The following is a 12,799-nucleotide window of genomic DNA, read 5'->3' as shown; positions in this document are numbered from 1 at the left end:
CAAGATGAATTTGTGAAAGTTAATTGGCAAGTCGTTGAAATGTTACCTCAAAGTACCGTTATCCAACTCAAATGGGCTTGTGTATAGAAAATGCAATGATTGAGTAGTATTTGTTTCGATAAAGTGTGTATTCTTACCATTGCCTCTATGTGTGGAGGTAGAAAGCTGAAAATCATGATAGCGCCTTCACACTTCATATCACCTCGGTCTAAAAATTAGTCATACTTTGGGTATATAACGATAGTAAAATGTATTTGATGGCAATCCTTTGTTGCAATAGAAGCCAAGTTGATAGGTCAGGAAGATAGCGTGAAGGGCAGATGATATCTAGAACCGTAGGTGAATCTATTCCACCAAATACCAAACATGCTGTATCTGTGTGTCTACCCACTTGGGAAGCCACAGTAGGTTATGAAGAAGGTGAGAGCGACATCATAAACTCGCTTACTACTGGGTATCCAAGGTTTTTTGTGCACAAGTCAATAAAAAAACTGTGTGAAGTTTTATGTGCTAAGTATTCAATGGAAAATGAGACTTGTCTTTGTTTCCCTTCTTATAGGATTGCTAACAGATGCAGAGAGTTCATCAAAGTGAAGACAGGCCTATCTACCAAAGTACGTATCTTACAATTATGCACACCTAAGCCTGTGAATCAGGAGGAGAGGCTTTGGAGGAGGGAGTGTAAAATTACGGTAGTGTTTGTGGACGAGGAGATCTTTCCGATAATGAAGCAATACTGGCAGCATTCCGGCGAAATTGTATCCAGCAGAATGGCGGAGTACATTCTACATGAATTGGAGGTTAAGGATAACCTTAAGAAGATGGAAACGACTAACAACGGAAGAAAATCTGCGGCAGAAGATGAAAATAGAGTGAACGAAGAATATATCGAAACGAGATTTGGAAGAAGCTTGAACTTCCTCGCCGCTGATAAAGCTAAATGTTTAATAAGAAAAAGGATTGCTACGAAGGTCGTTGAAAAAGTCGACTCTGAAAGCTTAACGGATCTATTCTCGTTTGAACATTATAACGAAAACAGCGCTCCCTTTACTACTGGTAATGGAGAGCCTTTGAATGATGACCAACAATTGAATTCGAATGTCCCTGCTGAAGCAATCAACTCTGCAGGAGAGAGTAGTGCGAACAGCACTTTTGAAGACATGACAACGGAAGATTTGAACTATCACGTCAACCCCGATACAGATGTTTATTTATTCCCCAGTGGGATGGCGTCCATTTTCACTGCCCACAGGCTGCTATTGAATTTTGATGCTAACCGTTTATCAAGGTCTTCCACTAGGCAAGATAAGCTGGTTGGGTATGGACCCCCCTTCAAGAAGACCGTTATGTTTGGATTTCCATATACGGATACCTTGAGTATTCTTCGAAAATTCAATCACACGCATTTCTTGGGACAGGGTGATTCGACGTCAATGGATGCTTTGAAAAAAATTTTACACTCTGGTGAACAAATACTGGCAGTATTTATTGAGGCTCCATCAAACCCACTTTTGAAAATGGGGGATTTGCAGGAACTGAAAAGGCTATCGGACCTATATTCGTTCTATATAGTGGTCGATGAAACTGTTGGTGGGTTTGTCAATATCGACGTATTACCGTATGCTGATATTATTTGTAGTTCTCTGACCAAAATCTTCAGTGGTGACTCGAATGTTATTGCCGGATCCTTAGTGTTGAATCCCAGGGGTAAGATCTATGAATTTGCCAAGAAGTTTATGAAGAGTGAAAACGGATACGAAGATTGCCTGTGGTGCGAAGATGCGTTATGCCTAGAAAGAAATTCAAGAGATTTTGTGGAACGTACAATCAAGGTGAATACAAACACTGATATATTATTAACGAAGGTATTACTTCCGCAAGTGGGTAAACTGTTCAAAAAAATCTACTACCCTAGCTTAACATCGGAGGAGACCAAACGTAATTATGATAGTGTCATGGCTACCAGAGATGGCGGGTATGGTGGTTTATTTTCATTAACGTTTTTCGACATCGAAAAGGCCAAGAAGTTCTTCAATAATCTGGAATTGTGTAAAGGGCCCTCCCTGGGTACAAATTTTACGTTGGCGTGCCCATATGCCATTATTGCGCATTACCAGGAACTGGACGAAATAGCTCAATATGGTGTTGAAAAGAATCTTGTAAGAGTGAGTGTCGGTTTGGAAAATAGCGATGTATTGTGTAGGGTCTTTCAACGTGCCATTGAAAAAGCTGTGGAAGAGTGAGAGAGCAAAATATTTCATATGTATATAAAAAAATTTGTAGGAATTTTCAATGTAATGTATGTTCGGGCACGACGAACAGCGAGATAAATAGCAGCAGTTACTGCATCATCGCAAAAATAGCAAGAGTGGGAAAAAAAAAAATTTCATGCGACTGAAAGGCGATTCTGATTAAAGACGATATGGATGAGAACCTGTTTTACGATAGATTGCACCAACGGTGCCCCAGGGAGTTTTTGCTGAAGGAGTTAGAAGCGGGCGAACATAATGTTGTCTTGCTTGCGTCAAGATTCATGAGCGAAATGGAACAAATGCAAAATACGAATGCATACTACTGCAAAACGATGATAAAAGCTTTGTTGGATAACGAATGGATCTTCCGCAAGGCATTTTCAATAATCAATGATGACGAAGACGAGACCGAGATATCTGACTATCTCTATGAGAAGTACATAGAACTACTGAGCACTCGCAAACCAGACCCGACGATGAAAGAAGTTGTAAGATACAGGTTTGACGAGAAGGTGAAAATTAGAATTGAGGAAACACCGAATTTGATCAGTGCGGCCAGCACTACCGGGTTCAGAACATGGGAAGCAGCCTTATATATGGGAGATTTTCTTATCAATAAGCCTCTGCAACAGTTGGCGCTGATGCAAAAGGAAGACAGAAAGAAATTGAATGTTCTCGAAATCGGCGCCGGGACAGGCATTGTGAGTCTCGTCCTCTTGGAAAAGTATCGCGAGTTCGTGAACAGGATGTATGTAACGGATGGCGATTCGAATCTGGTGGAGAGACAACTGAAGAGGAATTTCGAGCTGAACGATGCGTTGTGCGAGAACGGGCCAGACGTTAAATTACAACGACTATGGTGGGGAAGCGATAGAATTCCCGACGATATAGATCTTGTGGTGGCGGCGGATGTTACGTATGACTCAACGATCTTCCCTGAACTGTGTCAGTGTCTAGCAGAATGCCTCGCCATTAGCCGGTGTAAGATGTGCCTTCTGTCAGCGACGATCCGAAGCGAATCCACCGACAAACTGTTTGCCCAAGAATGTAATAAAATCGGGTTGAATTACACAGTAGTCTCCAGTACCGAACATGACAAGGACAGCGAGTCCCGAATGAAGACTCTGACGTTCAAACCCTTGATCGCGCCCATACGAATTTACAAGGTAGTGAGACTCTAGCAAGAACAAATACGAACAATTATATATACAATAAAAAAAAAGGGAAAAAGGGAATATAGTCATTTTCTGACACTCGAGTCTCATTCAGCTGATCAAAACAACCAGCAATCCACTCGAGTTCTTATAAATGACCTGAAAATTGATCTCTCCACATTACGCTTATCACGAATAAGACCGAGTGTTCAAATTAATAGCTCGATCTCCGTACTGTCTAATGCGGTGGATTAGTACTTTAGGACAAAGTTATTTTCTTGGAAGGAAATTCAAAAGTTAAACTAATGGATGAGGAAAGCAAAGTGAGAAATACATGCCTTCTTTTATACCTTTTTTTCCCACCACATGGGCCGCTTGATCATTTTTCTTTTTACTAAAAACCCATTACCCTGATGTATGCCAGGATGTTAGGGTACAATTTACTGTTATTAGCCATGTGGAGCTTTGGGCAGATAATAAAAGAGCCATCAGCGAAGGAAAGGCTTATCGCATGGGCTAAGATTAGGCACAGGCTATAACTGCTTTGTCATCAAGAGCAGACACTGCACTGCTGAAATTTGGAGTGTTACGGGAAAATAGCGCAGAAAAAAAGTAGGAGTGGGAGATAAGCAATTTGGCAGGTGACATCTTCTGCAAGCCTCGTGCTGTGTTGTGAGACTAGCCATAGGCGACAGTGATAGAAGCACATTGTAGAAACAGCAATGATTGTGCCCTCAGAAATACTTCACTGCGTCACCATACACGACACTAGGGGAATGAGGGCAAATGGCTCCAGGGGGGGACAGGGAGAGAAACAAAAGAGGAAATTGAGATCTCGCCGCATGGCTGCACCGCGCCGATTCTCTGTAAAGTAGCGCACGGGTGGTGACGTATGGTCCGTCAACAATAGGTAACTACGCGGGCAACTTCCCTTGTGGGAAATAACGTTTGAGAGAGATGGCCTGTTTCGGACTCTATTCCGGATTGGGTCAAGGGGCGCGTGCAGTATGCATACACTCCGCCGCCGCTCGAATAAGCGTTGATGATTTTGTTCCGTGTTGCTGGCACTTTTCCGTTTGTCTTTCTTTTTCCGGCTTGACCCTGCATATATTAGAAAGGAAAACAAAGAATTGAGGACTTCTTCATTTCTCACGTTGTCACTCAACGCAAACTGTTCTCGAAGGGCGCATCACAAGGAAACTTGAAGGCGAAAAAAATCTAGCTATACCGAGACAAATAGAGCCAACAAGGGAGTTTATCTGTGCCGAGGCCAATATGTTTGTCAACGGTAATCAATCGAATTTCGCTAAGCCTGCCGGTCAAGGTATACTACCTATTCCTAAGAAGTCTCGGATTATTAAGACTGACAAGCCGAGACCGTTCTTGTGTCCCACATGTACCAGGGGGTTTGTCAGACAGGAACATTTGAAGAGACACCAGCATTCGCACACCCGTGAAAAACCGTATCTTTGTATCTTTTGCGGTAGGTGTTTCGCTCGTAGAGATCTGGTGCTTAGACATCAGCAAAAACTGCATGCTGCTCTTGTAGGTACGGGCGATGCCCAGCACATGACCCCGTCACCCAATACCAATGCTTCTTTTGCCCCCAAGCGTCGCCACTCAGTGACGGCAGACGACCCATCTGACCTTCATATCATTAAAATAGCTGGGAACAAAGAGACCATTCTACCAACCCCGAAAAACCTTTCTGGCAAAACCCCTGAAGAGTTGAAAAAGGCTGTGGTGGCGCTGGCTAAGTCAAATAACGTAGAGCTTCCTGGGCCGCCGCCATCGGCGAACAATAAGCAAGCTAAAACCCCCCCTGGTAAGGCAGGTTCCCTGGATTTCCGTGAGTTCAAGCCCATGATTAAAGACATTCCGGTTCACTCTGCATCGAGTGATGCCGTTATTGACAGAGTACATATTGCTTCCACTGCGTCTTCCATGCACAAGACAAAAAGGCACGCATCCTTCTCCGCATCCAGTGCAATGACTTACATGTCTAACGATAACAGTCCTCACCACGCGATCACCAATTTCGAACTTGCTGAAGAAGCCCCGCATCAGGTTGGGTTTTCCACTCCACAAATGACCGCTAAACAACTCATGGAAAGTGTTTCCGAATTAGATTTACCCCCATTGACCCTGGACGATCCGCCGCAGGCCATCAAGTTCAATTTAAATCTTTTCAACGACGGCCCCACCGTAGAACAACGGCAGAACTCTACCTCTACTACCATAGTGAACAGCACTAATGGCAGTAACGTTGCCACGCCTGGCGTATACCTTTTAAGTAGCGGGCCATCTCTGTCAGACCTTCTAACCATGAATTCTACCCACGCAGGTGCGGGTGGATACATGTCTAGTCACCATTCACCGTTCGATTTGGGTTGCTTTAGCCACGATAAACCGACCCCTTCAGAGTTTAACCTACCTTCGAACTTCCCGCATAATATAGTGTCGAGTTCCACTACGGCTTCAAACAGCTACAGCAATCTGGCGAGTCAGCCCTATAGAGAAATGAGTAATGTGCAACCGCTAGCTTCTTTATCTCCGAGAAACCCGCCTACAACCGTGTCAGATTCCCCTTCCACGGTCCATTTCGGCTTGAGCGCCAATAATTTACTGGAACCAACAGCAGGGGTTAATGATGCCGATAGCAACGCCGATCCAGCTTCCATAGATGACCAATGGTTATCTAACTTCATTAACAACTCCGACCCAAAATCTAGCTTCAAGATTAACTTCAACCACTTTAACGATATAGGGTTTATTTATTCTCCACCTTCATCAAGATCATCAATACCAAACAAATCACCTCCAAATCAGCCAGTTGGAGCATCAAGCTCGGAGAAACCTTCGTTATCACCTCATTTGGCCTCAAACGTGCTAGGAAGCACAGATTTGCCGGCTACACCACAAAACCAACTGAAAGAACCTTCCTATTCGGATTCTGTTTCACGGAGCTCTCATAAGAGGCGCCGTGATAGCGTCATGATGGACTACAATCTGTCCAATTTTTTCAGCTCAAGACAAGTGGACATATCAAGGGCTTTGACTGAGGCGGAGCCGATCGATGCTAATGTGGATGATGATAGTCTCACTTTATCGTTTACCAATGAAACTGACTCTATGGCAACTCACAAACGGTTACAAGTACATACGCCTTCAGACTTGCTATCCCCATTTTCTGTTCCTTCAACTTCACGAGCACTCTTTTCAAACGAACTAAGGAATATGATGCTAATAGACAATAACATCTCTTCGGAAGCCTTCCCCACGACTGATCAATTAAACGATTATGTTAATAACTACAGAGAAGAGTTCGATCCCTTTTTCTCATTTATTCACCTTCCTTCTATCATACCAACCATGGACATTTATCCCTTATTATTATCTGTTTCCATGATCGGTGCGTTATATGGGTTTCATTCGACACACGCCAAGGTATTGGCTAATGTTGCGAGCGCACAAATCAAAAAGAACCTGAAAGCCAGTGAAACAAACCCGGAGGCAACACAATTATGGGTTGTACAGACATTAGTATTATTAACATTTTACGGTATTTTTAATAAAAACGCTGCTGTGATTAAGGGTATGAATGGCCAGTTGGCAACAATCATTCGTCTCTTGAAATCTTCACGTTTAAATTTACCCTTAGAGTCAATTTGTCAACCCCCTATTGAGAGCAATCACATCATGGAATATGAAAACAGTCCTCTCATGTTCTCAAAAATAAAAGAACAATACAACACACCAGATCAAATGGATAAAAACTATGAGTATTTTATATTGGCACAGTCACGAGTTAGAACTTGCCATGCGGTGTTGCTGTTGTCTAATTTATTTTCTTCTCTGGTAGGTGTTAACTGTTGTTTCCACTCGATGGATTTGAAGTGCGGTGTACCGTGTTATAAGGAAGAACTATATCAATGCCAAAACTCTACTGAATGGTCAAACCTATTATCTAAATACAGAATAGCACTAGACTCGAAATTTTCATTGATTGAATTGTCTAATGGAAACGAGGCTTATGAAAATTGTTTGAGATTTCTTTCTACTGGTGACAGTTTCTTTTACGAAAATGCTAAGGTTTCGCTAAGTACATGTCTTTCATTGCTGATATCTATTCATGAGAAAATATTCATTGAAAGAAATAATGCAAGACTCAATAATGACAGCAGCAATATAGAGCTAGACGATATTGAATGGAAGATCACTTCGAGACAGCGGATCGATACAATGTTGAAGTACTGGGAAAGCCTTTATTTGAAAAATGGTGGCATCTTAACACCCACCGAAAACAGCATTCTAACGATAAATTCCAATCCAGCAATGAGATTGATTATTCCATTATATTTGTTTGCCAAGATGAGAAGGTGTTTAGATTTGGCACATGTTATACAAAAAATCTGGATAAAGGATTGGTCAAATATGAATAAAGCCTTGGAGGAGGTTTGTTATGATATGGATTCATTGAGGGAAGCTACCGAATACGCGTTAAACCTAGTAGACGCATGGACTTCAGTTTTTACCTACATCAAACGTGACAAGCGCAGAATTTTCAAAACTCCAGTTTTCACAACGACATGTATGTTCACTGCTGTATTAGTCATTTCAGAGTACATGAAATGCGTCGAGGATTGGGCACGCGGATATAATGCAAGTAGCCCCACATCAACAATATTGACTTTTTCAGATCGGATCTTGTGGCTGAGGTCAGAAAAGATTCTGAAGAAATTACAAAAAAACTTGATACCGAATGAGTATGATATATTGAAATCGTACACCGATTTTCTAAGGTGGCAGGACAAGGACGCCTTAGATTTGTCAGCACTGGACGAAGCGCAGGCCCAAAGAGCAATGGACCCGAATACCGAAATAAATGAGACAGTTCAAATGATTATAGCGGCAAGTCTGTCCTCCAAATGTTTGTATTTAGGTGTTCAAATATTAGGTGACTCACCAATCTGGCCCATTACATTGTCGTTCGCTCATGCATTACAATCGAGAGCCATTTATAGCGTTACAGAGAAAAGAAACAATAGGATATAATCCCACGTCACGTCATGCAAATATATAATAGTTTTAATCTCAATACTTTGATGTTCAAAAGAACAAAAGTTTAGCATTATTCAGTATTCATAATATACTATAGTAGTCATAGAGGTTCCATATTTCGCAATTGTTTGGTTCAAATGGGCCCGGGTAAAAAGGCTTGAAAAGGACAAGGGGCGGGTATTTCATTATTAAAACGATCAACATAAGAATGAAGAATGCAAAAGGCAGATGAGAGAGTGAGACAGAGGGCAACAGAGGACTGGTGCTAAGATGACAGATCCTGATGATAATGAGGCAGAGGCCACTGGCTTACAACAGTATAGCGGTGAGACAATTCTTGATGAGGATGAAGAAAACATGAATGCTTCTTTCACATCAACATCTAGGCATAGAGGCCGGAGTAATACCATATCTAGTATTTTCAGCGGTTATGAGATAGTGAGAGAACACATGGACAAAAAAAAGTTCATGTACTTGATTCTGGCAAGTTTACTTCTGTACTTAGGTTTTGTTGCTGCGTTTGCTCCTAGGACGTCCTTGTCGAGGGACTTTCGGCGGTTCCACTCCTCCAAGTTGACCAACGCTGAGGTATATAGAATATACCTGAACTCACTGCAACAGGAGAATAGAGCGAAAGAACATGTTTACAGGTATGCCGGACACATGAGTGATGGACTAAGTGATTCTTCGGCGCTTAAGTACACCTTGAACGAGTTCCTGGACATGGGATATAAGCCTAAAGTCGAAAAATATTATCCATGGGTGGGAAAGCTGGTAGACACTAATGTAGCTCTTCTAGAAAATGATGAAGTAGTTTACCAGGCCAGAATGATCGAAGATAAGATTACTGGCGATCCTGCCACCCACGCCAGAAGAAGACAAAAAGGTTTCCATCAATACTCAAAAAATGGGAATGTGACTGCTCGGTACGTGTTTTGTAACTATGGTAGTATTGAAGATTATAAACTGCTTTTGAGAAAAAACATTGACATTGAGGATAAAATTCACGTCGTACGATCGGGTAAACTAGTCTCCGGGTTGAAGGTCAAGAATGCCGAGCTTTATGGTGCTTCTAGTGTTATTATATATACAGATCCCTTCGACGATGGTAAAGTTACTGAGAAAAATGGGTTTTTGCATTATCCTTATGGACCAGCAAGAAACCCAAGTTACATTGAAAGGGATTCCGTTAACTTTTTCAGCGATACCCCGGGGGATCCAACCACCCCAGGCTACCCTTCGAAAGACTCTGACACTGAACATATGTCGCCTGTGGGAAGAGTACCGAGAATACCATCCGTGCCTATGAGTGCGAGAGATGTCCAACCAATTTTGAGAAAATTGAATGGAAGAGGTTTCCAAATTGGTCCCGGTAGTAATATCAAAGATTTTGAATCATTTACGGGACCTTCAAGTTCTATTAATAAAATCCATTTGCATAATGAGTTGAATTACAACGTCAAGGAAATCGGAACCGTAGAAGTCAACATCCCTGGTATATTCACCGAGGGAGAGATTATTATTGGTGCTCATAGAGATTCATTGGCTTCAAGTAGCGCTGGTGATGCTAATAGCGGCAGCGCAATTCTTTTGGAAATTGCACGAGGCATGAGTAAGTTACTGAAACATGGTTGGAAACCATTGCGTCCTATCAAACTTATTAGTTTGGATGGTGAAAGATCAGGCCTTCTCGGGTCCACAGACTATACAGAAGCTCATACCGCTATTCTTAGAAGAAGAGCCTTCGTGTACCTGAACATAGATAATGCCATATCTGGGACAAACTTCCATTGCAAAGCCAACCCACTTTTACAGAACGTCATATACGAAGCTGCTAAACTTACAGAATTCAGTGGTCACGAGGACCGGACATTGTACGATCATTGGCAGAACGCTTCCAATGGCACAATTTCCCTGCTTGATGGGTTATCTAGTTACACTTCATTCCAATATCATCTCGGAGTACCTGCAGCTCATTTCCAGTTTAATGCTAACGATTCCTCGGGTGCAATCTATCATAGTAACTCCGTATTCGATAGTCCAGCGTGGTTGGAAAGGTTTACCAATTCTGACTATAAGCTACACAACACCATGGCCATGTTTGTAGGCTTAACAACGCTAATGCTTAGTGAAAATGAGTTAGCAAGATTCAATACACACATTTACTTAAAGAAAACGTACAATTGGTACGTTGCATGGTACTCTAAGCTGTCATCAGCATTTCCTCGTGACAATGAATTAAACCATTTAGCAAAAAGGGTCCTAGATCTATTAAATGTTGCCACTTGGGAGGATAGTATTAAATTTGACCAGCAAAATGACCTTCTTTATAAAGAATGTAGAGAAGCATTGCCAGTTTGGGCTTTTTACAAAAAAATCAAGAGTTATATCAAATTGCAAAGATCGAATAGCAAATCAAAACAAATCGACCAGCTATTTATCACGCACAGAGGATTAAAAGACAGAGCATGGATGAAATATTCTCTCTTAGCACCTAGTAAATCGCGAGGATCCGTAGGGAATGTTTTACCTGGACTTCATGAAGCATTGGCTGATATGGATAGAAGCGAGGTGATTCAGTGGCTGACGATTCTGTTAAGCCAGTTCAGCAACGTTCGCTACTTGCTTCAATAAGCTTCTACGTGTTTCATCTAAGTATATTAATGATATATATATATATAAAGTGAGTGACTTTAACTAACCTTGACAGGTTATCTAATACTTTTCACCTGTGGCAGGCCATCGATTTCTTATACTTGTCACGCACCACGTTGGGGCGGTTTGAAAAAGTAAAAAGGGACTAGAAGAATCATGAAATTTCTATTAGTTTTAATCATATGAGAAAAGATAGACAATACCTCAAATTCGAAAGAAGAAGAACCCAAACGCGGCTTATCAATCGATATAATTGAGAGGATGAGTTTGGAAGATTCATTAGCGAACATGTCATTATATGATGCCAAGAAATATTTCCGTAAGGCTCAAAATGTTGTCTTTAATTACACCGAAATGGAGGGGAAAGTCCGTGAAGCAACCAACAATGAACCTTGGGGTGCTTCGTCTACTTTAATGGACCAGATTTCTCAAGGCACTTATAATTTTAGAGAAAGAGAAGAAATTCTATCTATGATTTTTAGAAGATTTACCGAAAAGGCAGGGAGCGAATGGAGACAAATTTACAAAGCATTGCAATTGCTTGATTATCTCATCAAGCACGGTTCAGAAAGGTTTATCGATGATACAAGGAGTAGCATTAACTTGATCAAAATTTTGGAGACTTTCCATTATATCGATTCACAAGGAAGAGACCAAGGTATTAATGTCAGGACTAGGGTTAAAACGTTGATTGAATTACTAAGCGACGATAATAAGATACGCGCCGAAAGGAAGAAGGCAAGGGAAACAGCAAAGAAATACAAGGGTGTTGCTGGAGGATCTGCTTCGGCTGATGGCAGCCTGAATTCCAAGGCGGGGTTCACTTCAACGAAAGTGCATGGTATTAGCGTCAGCGCAGATTTTGATAGTGATGACGAAGACAATGAAGAAAGCTCTTCCAGGGCAAATGGCTATAGTGATAATTGCTCAAGAGGCGCCTCTGTTCCACAACAGGAAAGACAGGAGCCAGAAGATTTTGTTGACTTTTTCTCTAGCGAATCTTCACAACCACCCAAGGATCTCATACAAGAAAATAACAAGAATGCAGAGGATGAAGATGAAGGCAATGATGATGATGAATTTTCTGAATTCCAAAGTGCTGTTCCTGTTGGCAATTTTTCCAATTCATTTGACCTACTGAATTCCAACCCTATTGGGGCCACCGCTTCTATGACAGATTCGACACCTTTTTACAAAAATCCCACTACCGTTCAGGGAAATAGTACTCCAGCTATTGCTGAACCTAAAAAGGTGGATCCTTTCAGTTCATTGTTTTCAACAGCAAAGGCATCTTCAGAAGCACCTAGTACTCCCAAGGCATCCCAGACAAATGCTTCTAGTTCAAATTCTCTATCTAATGGTTCAACTGTATTGAATACGAACCAAGATGACGATGATGAGTTTGGTGAAATGCATGGCGGCACCGTTCAATCACAACAAAAAACTGCCAACAAGGATGCATCTTCCAACGAAGTTGATTTGCTCTCCTTTTAAATACTATCGTAATGTAGACATATACATAGATTGTTTTACAGCAATACAATGTACTTTGTAACAAGTATAATGAACGTTACTGCCTCAAATTTATCGTAGTTATATTCATGTATTTTTATCATAGATTTATAGTGATATCGCAGAAAAATTACAATATTAAAGGAAAATCTTTGTAGCACAAGA

General features: G+C 41.4%; 5 protein-coding genes across 5 annotated transcripts; all 5 read left to right on the top strand.

Annotated features, from left to right (window-relative positions):
• Positions 1 to 320: 320 nt before the first annotated feature.
• Positions 321 to 2,243, top strand: STR2 (cystathionine gamma-synthase; the record flags this gene model as incomplete). The annotated part of the gene is made up of 1 exon (XM_056229178.1): positions 321 to 2,243. One exon carries the CDS (start codon positions 321 to 323, stop codon positions 2,241 to 2,243), a length of 1,923 nt encoding a protein of 640 aa, XP_056083222.1.
• Positions 2,244 to 2,422: 179 nt separating this feature from the next.
• EFM3 (protein-lysine N-methyltransferase) lies at positions 2,423 to 3,433 on the top strand (the record flags this gene model as incomplete). The annotated part of the gene is made up of 1 exon (XM_056229177.1): positions 2,423 to 3,433. The coding sequence occupies one exon, from the start codon at positions 2,423 to 2,425 to the stop codon at positions 3,431 to 3,433; it is 1,011 nt and encodes a 336-aa protein (XP_056083221.1).
• Positions 3,434 to 4,681: 1,248 nt separating this feature from the next.
• RSF2 (Rsf2p) lies at positions 4,682 to 8,461 on the top strand (the record flags this gene model as incomplete). Its single annotated transcript, XM_056229176.1, has 1 exon — positions 4,682 to 8,461. The coding sequence occupies one exon, from the start codon at positions 4,682 to 4,684 to the stop codon at positions 8,459 to 8,461; it is 3,780 nt and encodes a 1,259-aa protein (XP_056083220.1).
• A 276-nt stretch (positions 8,462 to 8,737) lies between these two features.
• Positions 8,738 to 11,101, top strand: VPS70 (putative zinc metalloprotease; the record flags this gene model as incomplete). The annotated part of the gene is made up of 1 exon (XM_056229175.1): positions 8,738 to 11,101. One exon carries the CDS (start codon positions 8,738 to 8,740, stop codon positions 11,099 to 11,101), a length of 2,364 nt encoding a protein of 787 aa, XP_056083219.1.
• A 282-nt stretch (positions 11,102 to 11,383) lies between these two features.
• ENT3 (Ent3p) lies at positions 11,384 to 12,616 on the top strand (the record flags this gene model as incomplete). The annotated part of the gene is made up of 1 exon (XM_056229174.1): positions 11,384 to 12,616. The coding sequence occupies one exon, from the start codon at positions 11,384 to 11,386 to the stop codon at positions 12,614 to 12,616; it is 1,233 nt and encodes a 410-aa protein (XP_056083218.1).
• Between the last annotated feature and the right edge of the window lie 183 nt (positions 12,617 to 12,799).

This window comes from Saccharomyces kudriavzevii (genome assembly GCF_947243775.1).
Source record: "Saccharomyces kudriavzevii IFO 1802 strain IFO1802 genome assembly, chromosome: 10".
Classification (NCBI taxonomy): Eukaryota; Fungi; Ascomycota; class Saccharomycetes; order Saccharomycetales; family Saccharomycetaceae; genus Saccharomyces; species Saccharomyces kudriavzevii.
This window is presented reverse-complemented; position numbering and strand designations above follow the sequence as displayed.